At 41.3% G+C, this 15,818-nt stretch overlaps 1 protein-coding gene across 1 annotated transcript in view; it reads left to right on the top strand.

The window, feature by feature from the left end:
- Positions 1-3,917: 3,917 nt before the first annotated feature.
- Positions 3,918-15,818, top strand: part of LOC102308149 (stonustoxin subunit alpha) — a gene marked incomplete in the record, with an annotated part of 32,155 nt that continues 20,254 nt past the window's right edge. The window contains 3 exon segments of the mRNA XM_014340899.2: positions 3,918-4,686; positions 5,206-6,606; positions 6,609-6,672. Coding sequence (XP_014196385.2) covers positions 4,452-4,686; positions 5,206-6,606; positions 6,609-6,672 — 1,700 coding nt within the window.

Raw genomic sequence — 15,818 nt, 5'->3', positions numbered from 1 at the left:
CGCACACTGTGTCTGAGGAGGATGTGCGGAAGTGCTTCAGGAAGGTGAACGCACGCAAAGCTACTGGTCCGGACGGGATTCCCGGCCGCGTCCTCAAGTCATGCGCGGCTCAGCTGGCTGGAGTGTTCACGCACATCTTCAACCTTTCCCTCTCTCTGTCTGTAGTCCCAGCCTGCTTCAAAATGGCCACCATCGTCCCTGTACCCAAATCCTCCACCATCTCCTCATTGAACGACTGGCGACCTGTAGCCCTGACCCCCATCGTAAGCAAATGCTTCGAGAAGCTGGTCAGGGACTTCATCTGCTCTGCACTACCCGACTCACTGGACCCTCTACAGTTCGCATACCGCCACAACAGGTCCACTGATGATGCCATAGCCCTGACACTACACACTGCCCTGTCACACCTGGAGAAGAGAGACACGTATGTGAGAATGCTGTTTGTAGATTACAGCTCAGCATTCAATACCATCGTTCCCTCGAAGCTGGACAGGAAACTGCAGGATCTAGGACTGAGCAGCTCCCTCTGCAGCTGGATCCTTAGCTTCCTGTCTGACAGACGCCAAGTGGTCAGACTGGGCAGCATCACCTCATCCCCCATCACACTGAACACTGGTGCTCCACAGGGGTGTGTACTGAGCCCTCTCCTGTACTCACTCTACACCTACGACTGCACAGCCACTAACAACTCCAACATCATTGTGAAGTTTGCGGACGACACTACAGTGGTGGGTCTTATCACCAACGGTGATGAGACGGCTTACAGGGAGGAGGTCAGCGCCCTGACCCACTGGTGTCAAGACAACCATCTCACCCTCAACGTCGCAAAGACAAAGGAGTTGATAGTGGACTTCCGGAGGTGCAGAGAAGTACACACCCCCATCACCATCAACGGCGCTGCTGTGGAGAGAGTGAGCAGCTTCCGGTTCCTTGGGTACATCTGGCTGAGGATCTTACGTGGTCAGTACACACAAACAAAACAGTGAAGAAGGCGCAGCAGCGCCTCTTCTTTCTCAGGAGACTGAAAAGATTCGGCATGAGCCCCCGCATCCTCAGGACCTTCTATCACTGTGCCATTGAGAGCATCCTCACTGGATGCATCACCACCTGGTATGGCAACAGCACCGCCTACAACTGCAAAGCTCTCCAGCGAGTAGTGCGGTGCTCTGAACGGATAATTGGAGGTGAGCTTCCCTCCCTCCAAGACATCTACAGGAAGCGGTGCCTGAGGAAAGCGGGGAGGATCATCAAGGACTCCAGTCACCCCAGCCATAAACTGTTCAGACTCTTCCATCAGGAAGGAGGTTCTGCAGCATCCGGTCCCGTACCAGCAGACTGAGAGACAGCTTCTTCCACCAGGCCATCAGACTGCTGAACACGTCATAGACACCTCAGCTTCACTACTGGAACTTCAACATTATGCACTCCACACTGTATATAAATGCCACTTGTTTTGCACATATTCAACTCTGTATATTTTATATATTTTATTATTATTATTTTATTATTATTTTATTATTATTTTATTTTTATTTTTTTTTTACTATTTAATTTGTAAAAATGTGTATACACACACACACACACACACACACACGTAGGAAAATATTTAGTATACACATCCAGAAATGCATACACTATTATATATTGTACATATATTTATTAGTTTCAGGTTGGCCATTCTTGTATTTTGCTCGTTTGTGTTGTTGTGTTTGCACATCTCTGTTGCTTGTGGGGCTCGCACACAAGAATTTCACTCGCATGTGCTGTGCCAGTGTGCCTGCACATGTGATGTGACAATAAAAAGTGATTTGATCAATGAAATGCAGCTCCCCAGCACCAGCAGCACTCATGCAGCCCCACATAAGGACACTGCCACCACCATGTTTCACTGTAGGCACCATGCATTTCTTTGAAATCCTCACCTTTAGACGCCATACAGTTTTGAAACCATTAGTTCCAAAAACAGTGATCTTTGTCTCATCACTCCAGAGTATAGAGTCCCAGTAGTCTTCATCTTTTTCAGCATGGGCCCTAGCAAATTCTAGGCGTGCTTTTTTGTGCATGGGCTTTAGGAGAGGCTTCCTTCATGGACGATACCCATGCATGCCATTCCTCTGCAGTGTGTGCCGTATGGTGTCACGGGAAACAGTCACTCCAGTTTGGCTTTCTACTGCTTTAGCTAACTGCAGTGAACTTCCATGGTGATTTTCTTCAACCCTTCTCATCAGGAGACGCTCCTGTTGAGATGTTAACTTCCGTGGATGGCATGGAGTCTCTGTAGATGGTTGCGCTTCCATCTTTCTTACATTTTGCTGGACACGTCTTAAATGAATCATTGGACTCACCTGTGGTTGAATGCCTGTTAATTCAAATTTTGTAGTCTTAAGTATGGCTTTTCTCCTAAGACTATAAGTAGGGTGTCCCCATTTTTGCTGCATGGGCTTGAATGAGTTTGTTAGGAAAATCATTTTTTGTGTGTGCAAATTAACAAATCTAGTTTGCAATCAATTGCCCACATTTGTGAGAGTATTTTGTAGTATAGCATCTCATAGAAAATGTTGATTCTGAAAGGAAACCAAAGGTTTTCTGACAAATGTAGTGGGGTGTACTCATTTATGCTGAGCACTGTATATGGCATCTTTCAAGAAACCCAAGAATGCTTTACACATGAGTACAAATAAAAAAACACAAAAATAAAGGCTAGAGGTTGAAGGTTTGGTTCAAGAGGTGAGTTTTGGGAAGTTTCTTTTTTTTTTTTTTTTTTTTTTTGCCTGTCCCATTTGGTTCTTTAGCCATCAGAATTGTTGTCTGAAGACCAACAAGGATACCCAATGGATTTACTTTGCCAAATGGATCATCTGGCATTGCCGTATTGGTCCATTTGATCGACCTTTGTTTTTATTATTTATTTTATTTTATTTTCAGATGTTACAGACGGGACAGACATGAGTGAGGGATAGGAAAGGGAGAAAGAAAGAGGAAGGAAAAGAAAAACAGAAGGGGAGAGGGACAGTGAGAAAGGGGGGGAGAAAAAAAATCTCCTGGATCACCTGTTGAGAGAAGAATAGAAAACAAGCAAAAAAAAACAAAAAAAAAACAAAGCAACATACTAAACACAACACCATCGCATTAATCTAGCTAAGTGTAAACAGCAGTAAATACTAAATATTCAATGTTGTTGTGCAGCACGCAGGACAGATGTGCTTCGAAGTAGCAGCCAAGAAAGGTGTAATTTGGGTCTACGAGCAGTGAACACCCGTGTGCATACCTGTGTGGATCAGCGCGCTTGTATTCCAAAGGTTTCTCCATGTAACGATCTGCTAGGGAGTGTGGGGGGGCCACAGCCCCGTCCTCCAGGGTGTGAAGCAGGTATGGAGGAGATCAAAACTCCAGACATCCAGAGGCGCAGTCCTTAACTTTAAAATATAACATTTCTCTGTTCTGTCTTTCTTATCTTTCTCCATCTGCGAAGTTCTCTCTCATTCTTTTTTCTCCCTGTGAAACACACTAGCTGTTCGTTTAGCTAGCAGACACACAGTGCAGCAATCTGAACACAAATTGTTTTGTTTTGAACAGATTGTTTGCTGATATTTGTTGAGAAATGTTTTGAAATGTTTGTTGAATTTAAAATTATCTGTAACTTTGAAATAAGTTACTTCCTTTATGCTTGCTTCTCTTCTGTAGCACTAGCTTTATGCTGAAATATTGTACAAGTTATGGGCATCTGCTCAAAAATTACAGTTTTTGCCCATTTAATCCCTGATTATTGCACTATAAATGCTGTATAAATTGTTTTTTTGTTTTTGTTTTTGCTTTGTTTTTTTGCTTCGTAAATCTCATTGTGTGTTATAAACCCTGGAAATGGATAGACAATCAGGATTTTGTTTTATGTGTTATTTTTCCTGGTTATTTTTCCTAGGTTTAAATTGATTTGATGTCTAGAATTTGAATATGAATATGAATATGTTGAGTGACTAACAATTTCCCTCAAATGCATTAAACCAAAAGTAATGAGCCTGTTGTGAAAATTCAGAATGGAGATATGTATCAGCCACCCGGACAGCTGCAGCAACAATCGGTTTGCATAACCAAAGAATTTCTGCACAAACTGTCAGAAACCGTCTCAGGGAAGCTCATCTGCATGCTCGTCGTCCTCATCAGGGTCGTCATCGTAACCGACTTGAGCGGGCAAACACTCACATCGATTTGGCACGTTGGAGAGGCATTCTGTTCACAGATGAGTTTTCACTGTTTAGGGCAGATAGCAGACAGCATGTGTGGTGTCGTGTGAGTGGTTTGCTGATGTTAGCGTTGTGGATCGAGTGGCCCATGGTGGCGGTGGGATTCTGGCATGAGCAGGCGTATGCTATGGACAACGAACACAGGTGTATTTTCTTGATGGCATTTTACCGTACCGTGACAAGATCCTGAGGCCCATTGTTAAGTCATTCATGCACGACCATCACCTCATGTTGCAGCATGATAACGCACGGCCCCATATTGCAAGGATCTGTAGGCAATTCCTGGAAGCTGAAAACATGAAAGAAGCTGAGTGGTCACACTGTATTTATGACCACATGTTTTTTTTTCATGTAGGAGCATCATCTGTTTTGGAGGTGGCTGCTCTGGGTCAACCTTTCAGTTTAGGGATGCTCTATGATGCACGGAGAGGGAAACTCATCCCAGGTAAAATGTGATTTGTTGTTCAAGCAATCAGCCGTATGGCCAGCAAAAACCCACACTAATTTGTTTCTTAAATGACCTATCTACTTATAGGGTAAGTAGATGCATCAAAGAAATATTTGCAATCAGCAATGAAATATTAATGACCATTTAATGAAAATACTGTATGAAGAAAATAATAGTTTAAATGAAAAGGGTGAGTAACAAAAGGAGCAAAAAAAACCCTTTAAAGAACAGACAACCTTAAGATTAATTCATTTGGAAATCTCTGAAAGAACAGAATAGATTCTGTCTCAAAAAAAAACATTAATAGAATAAAAACTTTGAAGCATGTTTTTTGCAGAGTAAAAACCATGAGATTTCTAACTCTCTAGAGCTTTATGAGTGTTACAGTTTCACCTAAACTGTTTTGAAATTAAGTTTTACATTTTTTAGTACATTTCAAATACAATTTTAATCTATTTAGTTTCTAAACTTTCTAAAGACTTTTTTCCCCCATTTTGTGGATTTTGTGTCTTAAAGGTGTCACACTGTGGAATAATAAAACTCTGCAGAAGAAGCCAGTGGAGCATATTCAGCACAGCAGTGAATTTCACATCAATGCAACGGATTCCATTGAAAAAAAGTCGGCACTGCTGGATGTTAATGGTTCTCTGAAGGCCAGTTTCCTGGGTGGGCTCATTGAAGTTGAAGGATCAGCCAAGTATCTGAATGATAGGAAGAAATCACATCATCAGTGTCGAGTCACACTTCAGTACAAAGCTACCACCAAATTCAAACAGCTGATGTTGACTCCTGATGAAACCAAGAACACCCAACAAGCAGAACATGTGAAGAATTTGGCGACACATGTAGTCACAGGAATCCTTTATGGAGCAAATGCTTTCTTTGTGTTTGACAGTGAGAAGTTAGATGATAGCAGCATTCAAGCCATCGAGGGCAGCATGCAAGCAGTGATAAAGAAGATCCCCTCATTTAATGTTGAGGGGAAAGTTGACATCAAGCTGAGTGATGAAGAAAAAGCTGTGACTGATAAATTCACCTGCAAGTTCTATGGAGACTTCATCCTTGAAAGCAACCCTGGAACATTTGAAGATGCAGTGAAGACATACATCCAACTTCCAAAACTACTGGGAGAAAACAGAGAAAACTGTGTTCCACTGAAGGTCACACTGATGCCTCTGAAGAAATTCCATCCAAAAGCTGCTTACATGATAAGCAGTGGATTTATTAGTAAGGCTGAAGATACCTTACAGGAGCTTCATAACCTTGACATAAGATGCAATGATCTGCTGGAGGACAGAGTGGTGAGAAGCTTTCCACAGATACAAGAAAAGTTGGGCAGATTCAAGAAGCTCTGTGAGTATTTCAGATCTTCACTCCAGGAAACAATGGCTGAGAAACTTCCCTCCATCAGGGCAGGTGAGGAAGATGAGCAGGAATTAGTGAAAGTGTTTTATGACAGAGACAAGTCACCGTTCAGTCAGGAGAGATTAACCAAGTGGATCAAAGATGAAGAGAGAGAAGTCACCATCATCAGGTACTTTGTAGACATGATGGAGGGAACAAAGATCATCTCAGATCAGTCTGAGCTGGACAGAGAGGTGTTTAAACCAGGAGTAGAGGAAGTTCTCTGCTTTGTTTTCACCTCCCTGAAATCCACTGACCCATATCTGCAGAACATGTCTGACTACTTGGAGAAAAAGAAACTGGAAGGTACTGATGGTAACACTCCACCTACCCAGGACCAATGGTACTTCTCAGATGAAGTGATAAAGCAGATGACAGCAAAGGCCGAAGTTGTCCATGACCTTGCCAAAGCTCTGAAGACCAACAACAGTTTCCATTCCCTAGTAGCAGCCATTTCAAATGATAATTACAAGGGAGGAAGTATCTACCACTACAGGAAGAACTTCCTGATCACTGAGAATTTCTCAGGGTGTATATCAATGATGTGGAAAATGAAATGGATAGGAGAGATCTGATGTGGTGTAAGTACTTACAAAATAATATTCTTCCAGGTTCATAGTGTTAAATTTTCAACATGAAATTGCTGATTATTTTAATATATAGGGTCACATTTTTCTCAGGTGGCTGCTAAAACAGTAATTATGTACAGAAAAATATTTCAAGTCAGACTGGTTTCTGCTATTGATATTGTCCATAAACTGTCCTTAAATATATGCCTTTTTAAAATAATTAAAATCTTAACTTCTTAAAATATTCTTCTTAAACTTCTCTCATTTCTGTGAAATTTGTCTTTGAGTAAAAACCTTTTCATGCATGTCGAAAGAGTTTTCAGGGGTTCCAAAATCAAACCGTAAAAACCAATCTACTTGATGCAGAAAAATAATGTACGTCAACAACAATTAATCTGACAGAGTTATAAAGAGCAAAAGTAAGGAAAAGTATTCCTAAGTGATAAAGTTGGTAAAGTTTTAAAATAGCTCCAACTGAATGAGACATGAAGCAACTCCAGGTCAGGGACAACTTCCAGTTCCAAGTGGAGGAGTTTAAGTATCTAATTCAATTCAATTTTATTTATACTGCGCCAAATCACAACAACAGTCGCCTCAAGATGTTTTATATTGTAAGCTAGACCCTAAAATAACACATAAAGAGAATAAACCCAACAATCATATGACCCCCTATGAGCAGCACTTTGGCGACAGTGGGAAGGAAAAACTCCCTTTTAACAGGAAGAAATCTCCGACAGATCCAGGCTCAGGGAGGGGCGGGGCTCCACCCCTCCCACTCACAGCAAATTGAATTTTTTTTCAGTCACCACTCTCTCCCCCTTGAGGACACTCTCTACCACTTCATCCAAGTTAAACCATAATTCCTCTCACTTTTCAAACTGACATCCACCCTGTGGGACATGCACAGTGACAACATTCAACATCCCTACTTCGATCTCCAGCTTCAAACTCATGATCCTGGCTGGCACTCCCTTCAGCCACACTGTACATACTCTTCCTTCAAAATGACTCGTACTTCATTTCTTTACATTTACATCCCTTTACTAGTCATCGGCCCTGCATTTAAAGTATCTACTTTCCCCTCCAAACTCCTGCCTTTCCTTTTCTCTTGTTGCCTCCTAACACACCTTCCACGTCTCTTCTTCTTTTGTCTTTGGCCACCAGTAGCAGTTTCCATTGGTACCTTAATAAATAATAATAATATTAATAAATTTTATTTATGAGCGCCTTTCAAGTCACCCAAGGACACGTTACAATAGGATAAAACACATAGTAAAACAATGGCAGAATAAGAACAATAAAACAAAAAGCACAAGATAAAATGAACAAACAGTGGGTTCACAGTGAATATGCAGATTTGAACAGATGGACTTGAGTTCGGATTTAAACTGGGGGAGAGAACCAGTGTTTCTTATATCTGGGGGTAGAGAGCTGCACAGCCTGGGAGCAGAGCAGCTGAAAGCTCTGCTTCCAATGGTGCTGAGGCAGAAGGAAGGTACAGCAAGCTGGATAGAAGGAGAAGATCTAAGTGAGCGGGTAGAAGAGATAGTGCTTAACAAGTCACAAAGGTAAGGAGGAGCGAGGTTATGAAGGGCCTTGAAGGTGAGCAGAAGAAGTTTGAATATTATCACAAGGAGCCAGTGAAGTTCCTGAAGGACAGGTGATGTGCTGGTAGGAGGGGATCTGGTGATAATGCGAGCAGCAGAGTTCTGAACCAGTTGCAGCTTATGGAGGGATTTTTGGGGAGACCATGCAAAAGAGAATTGCAGTAGTCATATGGGAGGTAACGAGACTATGGACAAGAATGGACGTAGACTGGGTGGAAAGTGAAGGACGTAATCTCTTAATGCTGCGTAGATGGAAGCAGGCGGAACGGGGGAGATTATTGATGTGAGATTTATAGGAAAGTGAACTGTCTAGGATGACACCAAGGCTCTTAACCTGAGGAGAGGGGAAAACTGAGGAATCATCGATGGTGAGTGAGAAATGGTTCGCCTTCAAAAGGTTGGATTTGGTGCCAATAAGGAGGATCTCAATTTTATCCTCATTGAGCTTTAGAAAATTAGAGCTAACCCAGGATTTTAACTCGGATAGACATTCTGAAAGGGAGGAAGGTGGGAGGGAGGAATCAGGTCTGCAGGAGAGCTATAACTGGGTGTCATCAGTAAAACAGTGAAACTGAAGATCAAATTTGCGGAAAATGGTACCTAGAGGGAGGATGTATATTATAAAGAGAAGAGGGCCAAAGCTGAGCCTTGGGGTACACCAGAGGTGACAGGGAATAGATGAGAGCGGAATGATCTTAGTTGAATAAACTGGGAACGGTCGAGGAGATATGATTGAAACCAGGCGACGGGTGTGAGAGAGATCCTGAGAGAAGAAAGTCTGCTTAGAAGTACAGAGTGAGAAATGGTGTCAAAGGCTGAGCTGAGATCTAAAAGGACGAGAATGGTGAGAAGACCAGAGTCAGCTCCGATTAGAAGATCGTTAGTGACTTTAAGTAAAGCAGTTTCTGTACTGTGACATGAGCGAAAACCAGATTGAAATCTCTCGTAGATGTTATTATTAAACAGGTGTAAATGAAGTTGAGCTGCAACCACTTTTTCGAGTATCTTAGAAATGAAGGGTAGATTGGAAATCGGACGGAGGTTGTTAAAGTTGTTAGGATCTAAAGGTTTTTTCAGTATAGGAGTGACTAGAGCAGTCTTCAATAAGGAGGGAACGATACCGGTGGTGAGAGAAGAGTGAATGATAGCAGAAATGAGTGGGAGTAAAGAAGAGAGGCAGGATTTCACGAGCCCCGTGGGCATGGGGTCAAGATGACATGTGGCTTTGATTTACATATGAACTCGGAAATATCAGATAAATCAGGAAGATGAAAAGTGGAAAACGGCTCAAAAAGGAGAAAAGGTTCTGGAGAGGGCGTAGACACAACATTTGATCTGAGTTGCTGGTGGATGTTATTGATTTTCGTAGTCCAGAACAGCATCAAGGAGTTGCAGGTTTCAGAGGAATAGAAGTGCGGTGGTAAAGCGTTGGGGGGTTGAATTAGTTTGTTGAGAACTGAAAACAAAGTCCTTGCATTACCCTCATAAGAACTGATAACACCAGAGTAGAAGCTTTGTTTGACCTTACTGATGGAGTCTTGGTGGTATTTATAGATTTCTGAATAAGTTAAACCACATTTCTTATATTTACACTCTAGCTGCCGAGCTTTGGCCTTCAGAGCTCGGAGGTCAGAGGTAAACCAGGGAGTGAAGGAAACAGAGTGGATTTTTACAGGAGCCAGAGAATCAAGGACAGTGTGTAGACAATTATTATAATATAACAACAAATCATCAGGAGTAGAATAGAAGTCCTTGATCTGAACATTGTCCAAACTGGTAGTGAGAATGTCCATATTAATGTTTCTGATGTTGCGGAATAAGATGAGACGGGTTGGCTTGGTAGAAGAGCAGTCCTGTTTGTGGCACATTAGTATATGTGAGGGGGCAAACTCCTCAAGATGGGTGAAGTCCTTTTTAGAAGTCGGCCATCTTGGATACAACTTTTGCTTTTTCAATAGGAAGAGGGCCATGTGACACATCAAACTTATTGGTAATGTCACAAGAAAAACAATGGTGTGCTTGGTTTCAACGTAACTTTATTCTTTCTAACCACCAGCTCGATAGCTGTGTCTGGTGTTGTAGGGAGTTATGAAGTCAGGAAGGCTGTACTGTTTTACGAGTACTCTCTATATCAGGCATATGGCGGGGGAGTACTTAGCACTTAACCTAGCTCAGCTTTCTCACAGTGACACAAGGGCAATTTCTTGTTGCTTTAGCTGATTTTATGCTAGCCACTGCTAACTGCTACCACTCTTCTTCTGGTAGGTGAGCGTACTACTTGTCCACTGGCGTAACTCAAAACTTTCTAAAAGAAGTTAAATTTTATTTCATTTACACTGTGCCAAATCAAAACAACAGTTGCTTTAAGGCTCTTTATATTGTAAGGTAATGACCTTAGAATATCACATAAAGATTATACAAATAATACAGAGAAAATCCCAACAATCAGACAAACGCTTTATGAGCAAGCACTTTCGTGAAAGTGAAAATCTGTCACATTATCATGAATGTGAATCTCTTTTTCTCCATCAGATGCCTGTGGTCTCAGTCTGAATCCAAACACAGCACACTGTGAACTCCTTCTGTCTGAAGGAGACAAGGAGGTGACAAGAGGAGAGAAACAGCCATATCCTGACCTTCCTGAGAGATTCAGTGAGGTTCCTCAGATTCTGTGCAGAGAGGAACTGACTGGCCGCTGTTACTGGGAGGTGGAATGCAAAGCTTTTCTTCAAGCTTGCGTGGATGTAGATGTTTGCTACAAACAACTTGAGAAGAAAGGAAACAATGATGCATGCAGGCTTGGAAAAAACGCTATTTTGTGGTGTTTTACTCACCATCCAGATCAAGGTTCAGGTGAAAACCCTCTAAGTTTCTGTGCAAAACATAATAATGAGTCCAAATATTACCCTGTTCCTCCTACTGGCTGTCCAGACTGGGAGTGTTTCTGGACTGGGTTGCAGGCACTCTGTCCTTTTATTGTGTCTCATCTGACAAACTGAGTCACATTCACAGCTTCAGAACTAAATTCTCGGAGCCTGTTTATCCAGCATTCTTCCTCCATAATCAATCAGAATCCAGTAATACTGCAGGACTCATGTCTGCTTATTTTTTTATTTTACCTTTTATGATAATAGTGAGGTTTCCAACTTCAGTTAAGCTGATGTTCTAATATGACAATTAAAAATTGCCTTCCACAGCATAACTGGTTTGTATTAACGTTTCTTTCTTTTTGCTCTTCCTGTGATTTAATGTTGAAAAGCTCTTAATGTGTTCACGTTTCATTGAATCTTGCAGGCATTTTCTTCCAGCTGATGTGAGATTAGAATCCAAGTGATGTAAAAATTATGTGTCTGATATTTTATCCAATGTGGTGTATTTGATCAGCTGAACAGCTGCTTAGAAATTATTCACTTTTATATTTGAAGAATTGTAATTTAGTCTGATTGTTACAGATGACTCTGACTTCACATGTTTGATGTGTTCATATTATATGCTCTTTATTGATTGTTTGATTGTTATTTAGAGTTTTGACTTTAAGGTTGATGACTGATAACAATTTGTTCTGCATAAGTTGTGATTTTACGAGGAAACTTGTTAGTTAACCATAAATAAAAAAAAGTAAAAAGCAGGAATCATATAGTATTTATACATTTAGCTATCCATGTGTCCTCAAACATCAATAAAAAATATATGGAAAATGAGTTTGCCTCCTTATTACTATATAGTATAGAGAAAATAAATAATATACTTTTATAAACTAAGATTTTAGACATTTTTATCTGCTGATTGAATCAATTTTTAAGTCATAAAATGAGGGAAAAATAACTAATTGTAGCTCAGAGTGACATCTATCAGTGACAATTAAAAACAAAAAGATGTTCAGTTCACAGTGAATTGTTCCACAGCATGTCTGTATCCTGTCTTCCTTCTCTCACCCCAACCAATCACAGCAGATGGCCCCGCCCCTCCCTGAGCCTGGGCCTGCCGGAGGTTTCTTCCTGTTAAAAGGGAGTTTTTCCTTCCCACTGTCGCCAAAGTGCTTGCTCGTGATTGTTGGGTTTTTCTCTGCATGTATTATTGTAGGGTCTACCTTAAAATATAAAGCACCTTGAAGCTCCTGTTGTTGTGATTTGGTGCCATATAAATAAAATTGAATTGAGGTTAAAAAAATCTTCCTTTAAATTGTGTGGCTGTATCTATCCAAGTCTGTGTGTCTACTATATTGTCTACAGTCATGCTGCATGTTCATAATACAGTGAATGAAAATGTTTCATGAGTTCTGTGTGGACGTGGCAGCAGCAGTTTGTGTCTTTGTGTTTCTTAAAAGAAAAAAGAAAAATACAGAAACCTTCAGTTCTGTTCATAATAAACCTCCCAGCATTTCCACAGGCTGTATATACGATCTGTCAGCTTGAATCTACAAAGTTCCACACATGATCAGAGAAAAACCAGCAGCAAACACTGTGATCTGTGCTGAGCAACGCCCTCTGCTCAATAGTGATGTGCGGATCGATCCTGAAATATCGATTCCTCCGATACCAATCATTTATGTTCTAGAATCGATTCTCACATTAAAATATCGATATTTTAGTAATTTAGGGTAAATTTGTAGTTTATCATTAACAGGAACACAGTGGAAAGAAACTATAACATTCGGATTGTCTACATTCAAAGGAACTACTTCCTCTTCCGCCTTTCATAGTCATGTGCGAAATACGGCTGTATAAATGTCTCGCAGCTCGCTGGCGTCGCACTCACAACAATGGCTGAGCGTAATTGTGCGGACGTATTTTACCTCCACAAACAGCTGAGACGTGGTTTGCGATACATGTGGCAAAAAAGTGAGGTGTTGTGGCCATACTTGCCAACCTTGAGACCTCAGAATTAGGGAGACATTCAAAAGGGCTGTTGTGGGGGGTGATAAATACATTTTACAGTGTTTATTTATCGGATAAAATACGTTAAATGTCACCGTTATTATTGGCCGGCCCAGAAACAGCGCGGGTGTCCAAATTCAGAGGCTGCTTCCACCTGAGGACCGGCCTTCGCGGTCTAAAGAAAGCCGGGTAGTACGTCACGAGCTCCCTCGGTGGAGTGAAACTCTGCCGTCTGCTCCTTGCTATCTAAAATATAACCGGCGCTGACGTAAACTCTCGACCGTCTCACACTTCTGTTTAATCATTTTCTGTTTGACGTTTATTCAGCTGTGTGAAAACCCCGGAGGAACCCTCCCGAGGGATTAATAAAGTTTAATTTAATCTAATCTAATAACTTTAATCTCAGCCAAACCGATTTACTCACGAACAAATAAAACACTGAAAAAGCCAAACAATAACATTTTTAAGTTATCAAAGTGACTTGTATATCATGTTTAACCCGAGTAGCGAAAGACCGCGGGGGTTTGAAGACGATGTGTCGGCTCAGATATTTGAAGTTTACACAGCTACATTCTCACCTGAAAATATGTTAAAAGTTTTTTTGCGACCCAGAAAGAGAAATAAGAGTAATATTAAAACTAGTGTCTGGAAACTGGAATTGGCTGGGCGCCTATGAATTCTGCAATGGTTTTTCAATTTTGTTGTCCGGGTGGAAAATCGTGGAGAAATTCGGGAGAATGGTGGCTCCGGGAGATTTTCGGGAGGGGCACTGAAATTCGGATTCTCCCGGAAAAATCGGGAGGGTTGGCATGTATGGTTGTGGCAACATCACTAACCTTGTCAAACACCTCAGAGTAAATCATATCACAGAATATGACGAGCTTATGTTGAGACGAACTGAAGAGAAGGACAGGGACAGGTGCTGCTAGGGCGAGACAGACGTCTCTCACGAGTCCTTTAGTGCTGCAGGCAGGCAAGGTGTTCAAATAGCGCACAACTTCAGTTTTTTTATTTCTATATGATGAACTCTGCATTATTAAGTGATAAGAACAAGAAATCTGATGTCCTGTAATCATTATGACGCTATAATTTGAGATCAATAAATAAAATACATTTTTGTACAAAGTATTGGTATCGGATCAGTATCGTCGATACCACCCTGAATATTACTTGGTATCGGATCGGAAAGGAAATCAGTGGTATTGCACATCACTACTGCTGAGCAAACATTGGAACTACAAAAGGTGGTAAATGAAAAGCAGCTCAAAGCACGGCTTTAAAGAGACTCACTGAAACACACAACAGTGTCCACATCTGCACTTTATAACAACATAAAGCATCATTATAGGAATAAAACTTTATTTATAAAGCGTACACATCAAAGAGAAGGACACCAGGAACAAAACAAGCCAATCAATGGAACGACATTGTCACGATTTGCGAAGGCAGATCGTGTGGAGATGAGAGAATGAGGACCCAAACGCAGACACAGATACAGGGGAAGGTTTTAACTGAAGGCGAGCCTTTATTTATGGCTGTACGAAAAGTCTACAACACAACAAGCGAAGGGGAATTGAAAAACACTAACAAAAGCTGAACTGGGAGAAGCTATCCAAAAGGAACGTAAAAAACAATGCAAAACCTGTAAGTCAGGAACGAGGAAGCTGAGACATGAGAACACAGATGAACAGAAGATCCAATGATGGGAAGCACACACAATAAATACACAGAGAGGAACGATGGAAATTCACAACAGGAAGGAGACGCAGCTGAACCTTATTAGACCTGACGAGACAAAGAGGAAGAAAACCTCAAAACACTGAATGTGGGACACTCTAAAGTAAAACAGGAAACAACACGAACATAGAAACCAGGAACACTAGACAATGACCACAAGGGAGGCACACAGACAAAATCTAGGGGCTGGAAAATCATAAAAGTATTAAAGGATAACCAAGGAGTTAGAAATACAAAAGACAAAACCACGAAAAAACACAAAATCCCAGAATATTAAATAAACCAAACAGAGAAAGAGCAAATGAGAGCACTCAGAGCTGCCTTCATGTTCAGGGACCACAGCACTGCCACAATGACACTGGTGTTTCGAGTTATTTTGTGTATTACTTAATATAACAGATATTTCCTGGTTGGTTCCTTTATGATTATATTCTCAGTGTAATTTATACGTTTTTTTAGTTTTGCTGCCATCTGTGATCTGCTTTCTGTTGTGGTAAGTTATAGTTCCTATTTAATTCATTGAGTTTAAGGTTGACCTTCCTCCCCTGTGTTCCCCCAGAAGTTTCTGTCTCCATATAGGCTTTCCCTTTCATTGTTACTTCCTGTTTTCTTTTGATAGTCTTTTGTGAAGGAAGCCAAGATTAAGAACCTACAACTTTACATTAGAATGTGCAGACTCCACCCTTTCATAATCAGTGCATAGGTAGGAGCCAAAAAGGGTGTAGTTTGTGTGTGTGAGCACCCGTGTGTACACCTGTGAGCATGGACGCGCTTGGTTTTTTTTTTTTAAAGGTTCCTTCATGTAATGATCTGCTAGAGGGTGTGGGGGGGCCACAGCCCCGTCCTCCAGGGCATGAAGCAGGTATGGAGGAGATCAAAACTCCAGACATCCAGAGGCCCCCAGAACACAAGAGACCAAGGAAGACCAACAGAGG

This window comes from Haplochromis burtoni, unplaced genomic scaffold, assembly GCF_018398535.1.
Source record: "Haplochromis burtoni strain Fernald_Lab_line unplaced genomic scaffold, NCSU_Asbu1 Contig_422, whole genome shotgun sequence".
Taxonomy (NCBI): domain Eukaryota; kingdom Metazoa; phylum Chordata; class Actinopteri; order Cichliformes; family Cichlidae; genus Haplochromis; species Haplochromis burtoni.
Note: the sequence above shows the minus strand (reverse complement) of the source record. Positions and strands in the feature narration are given on the sequence as shown.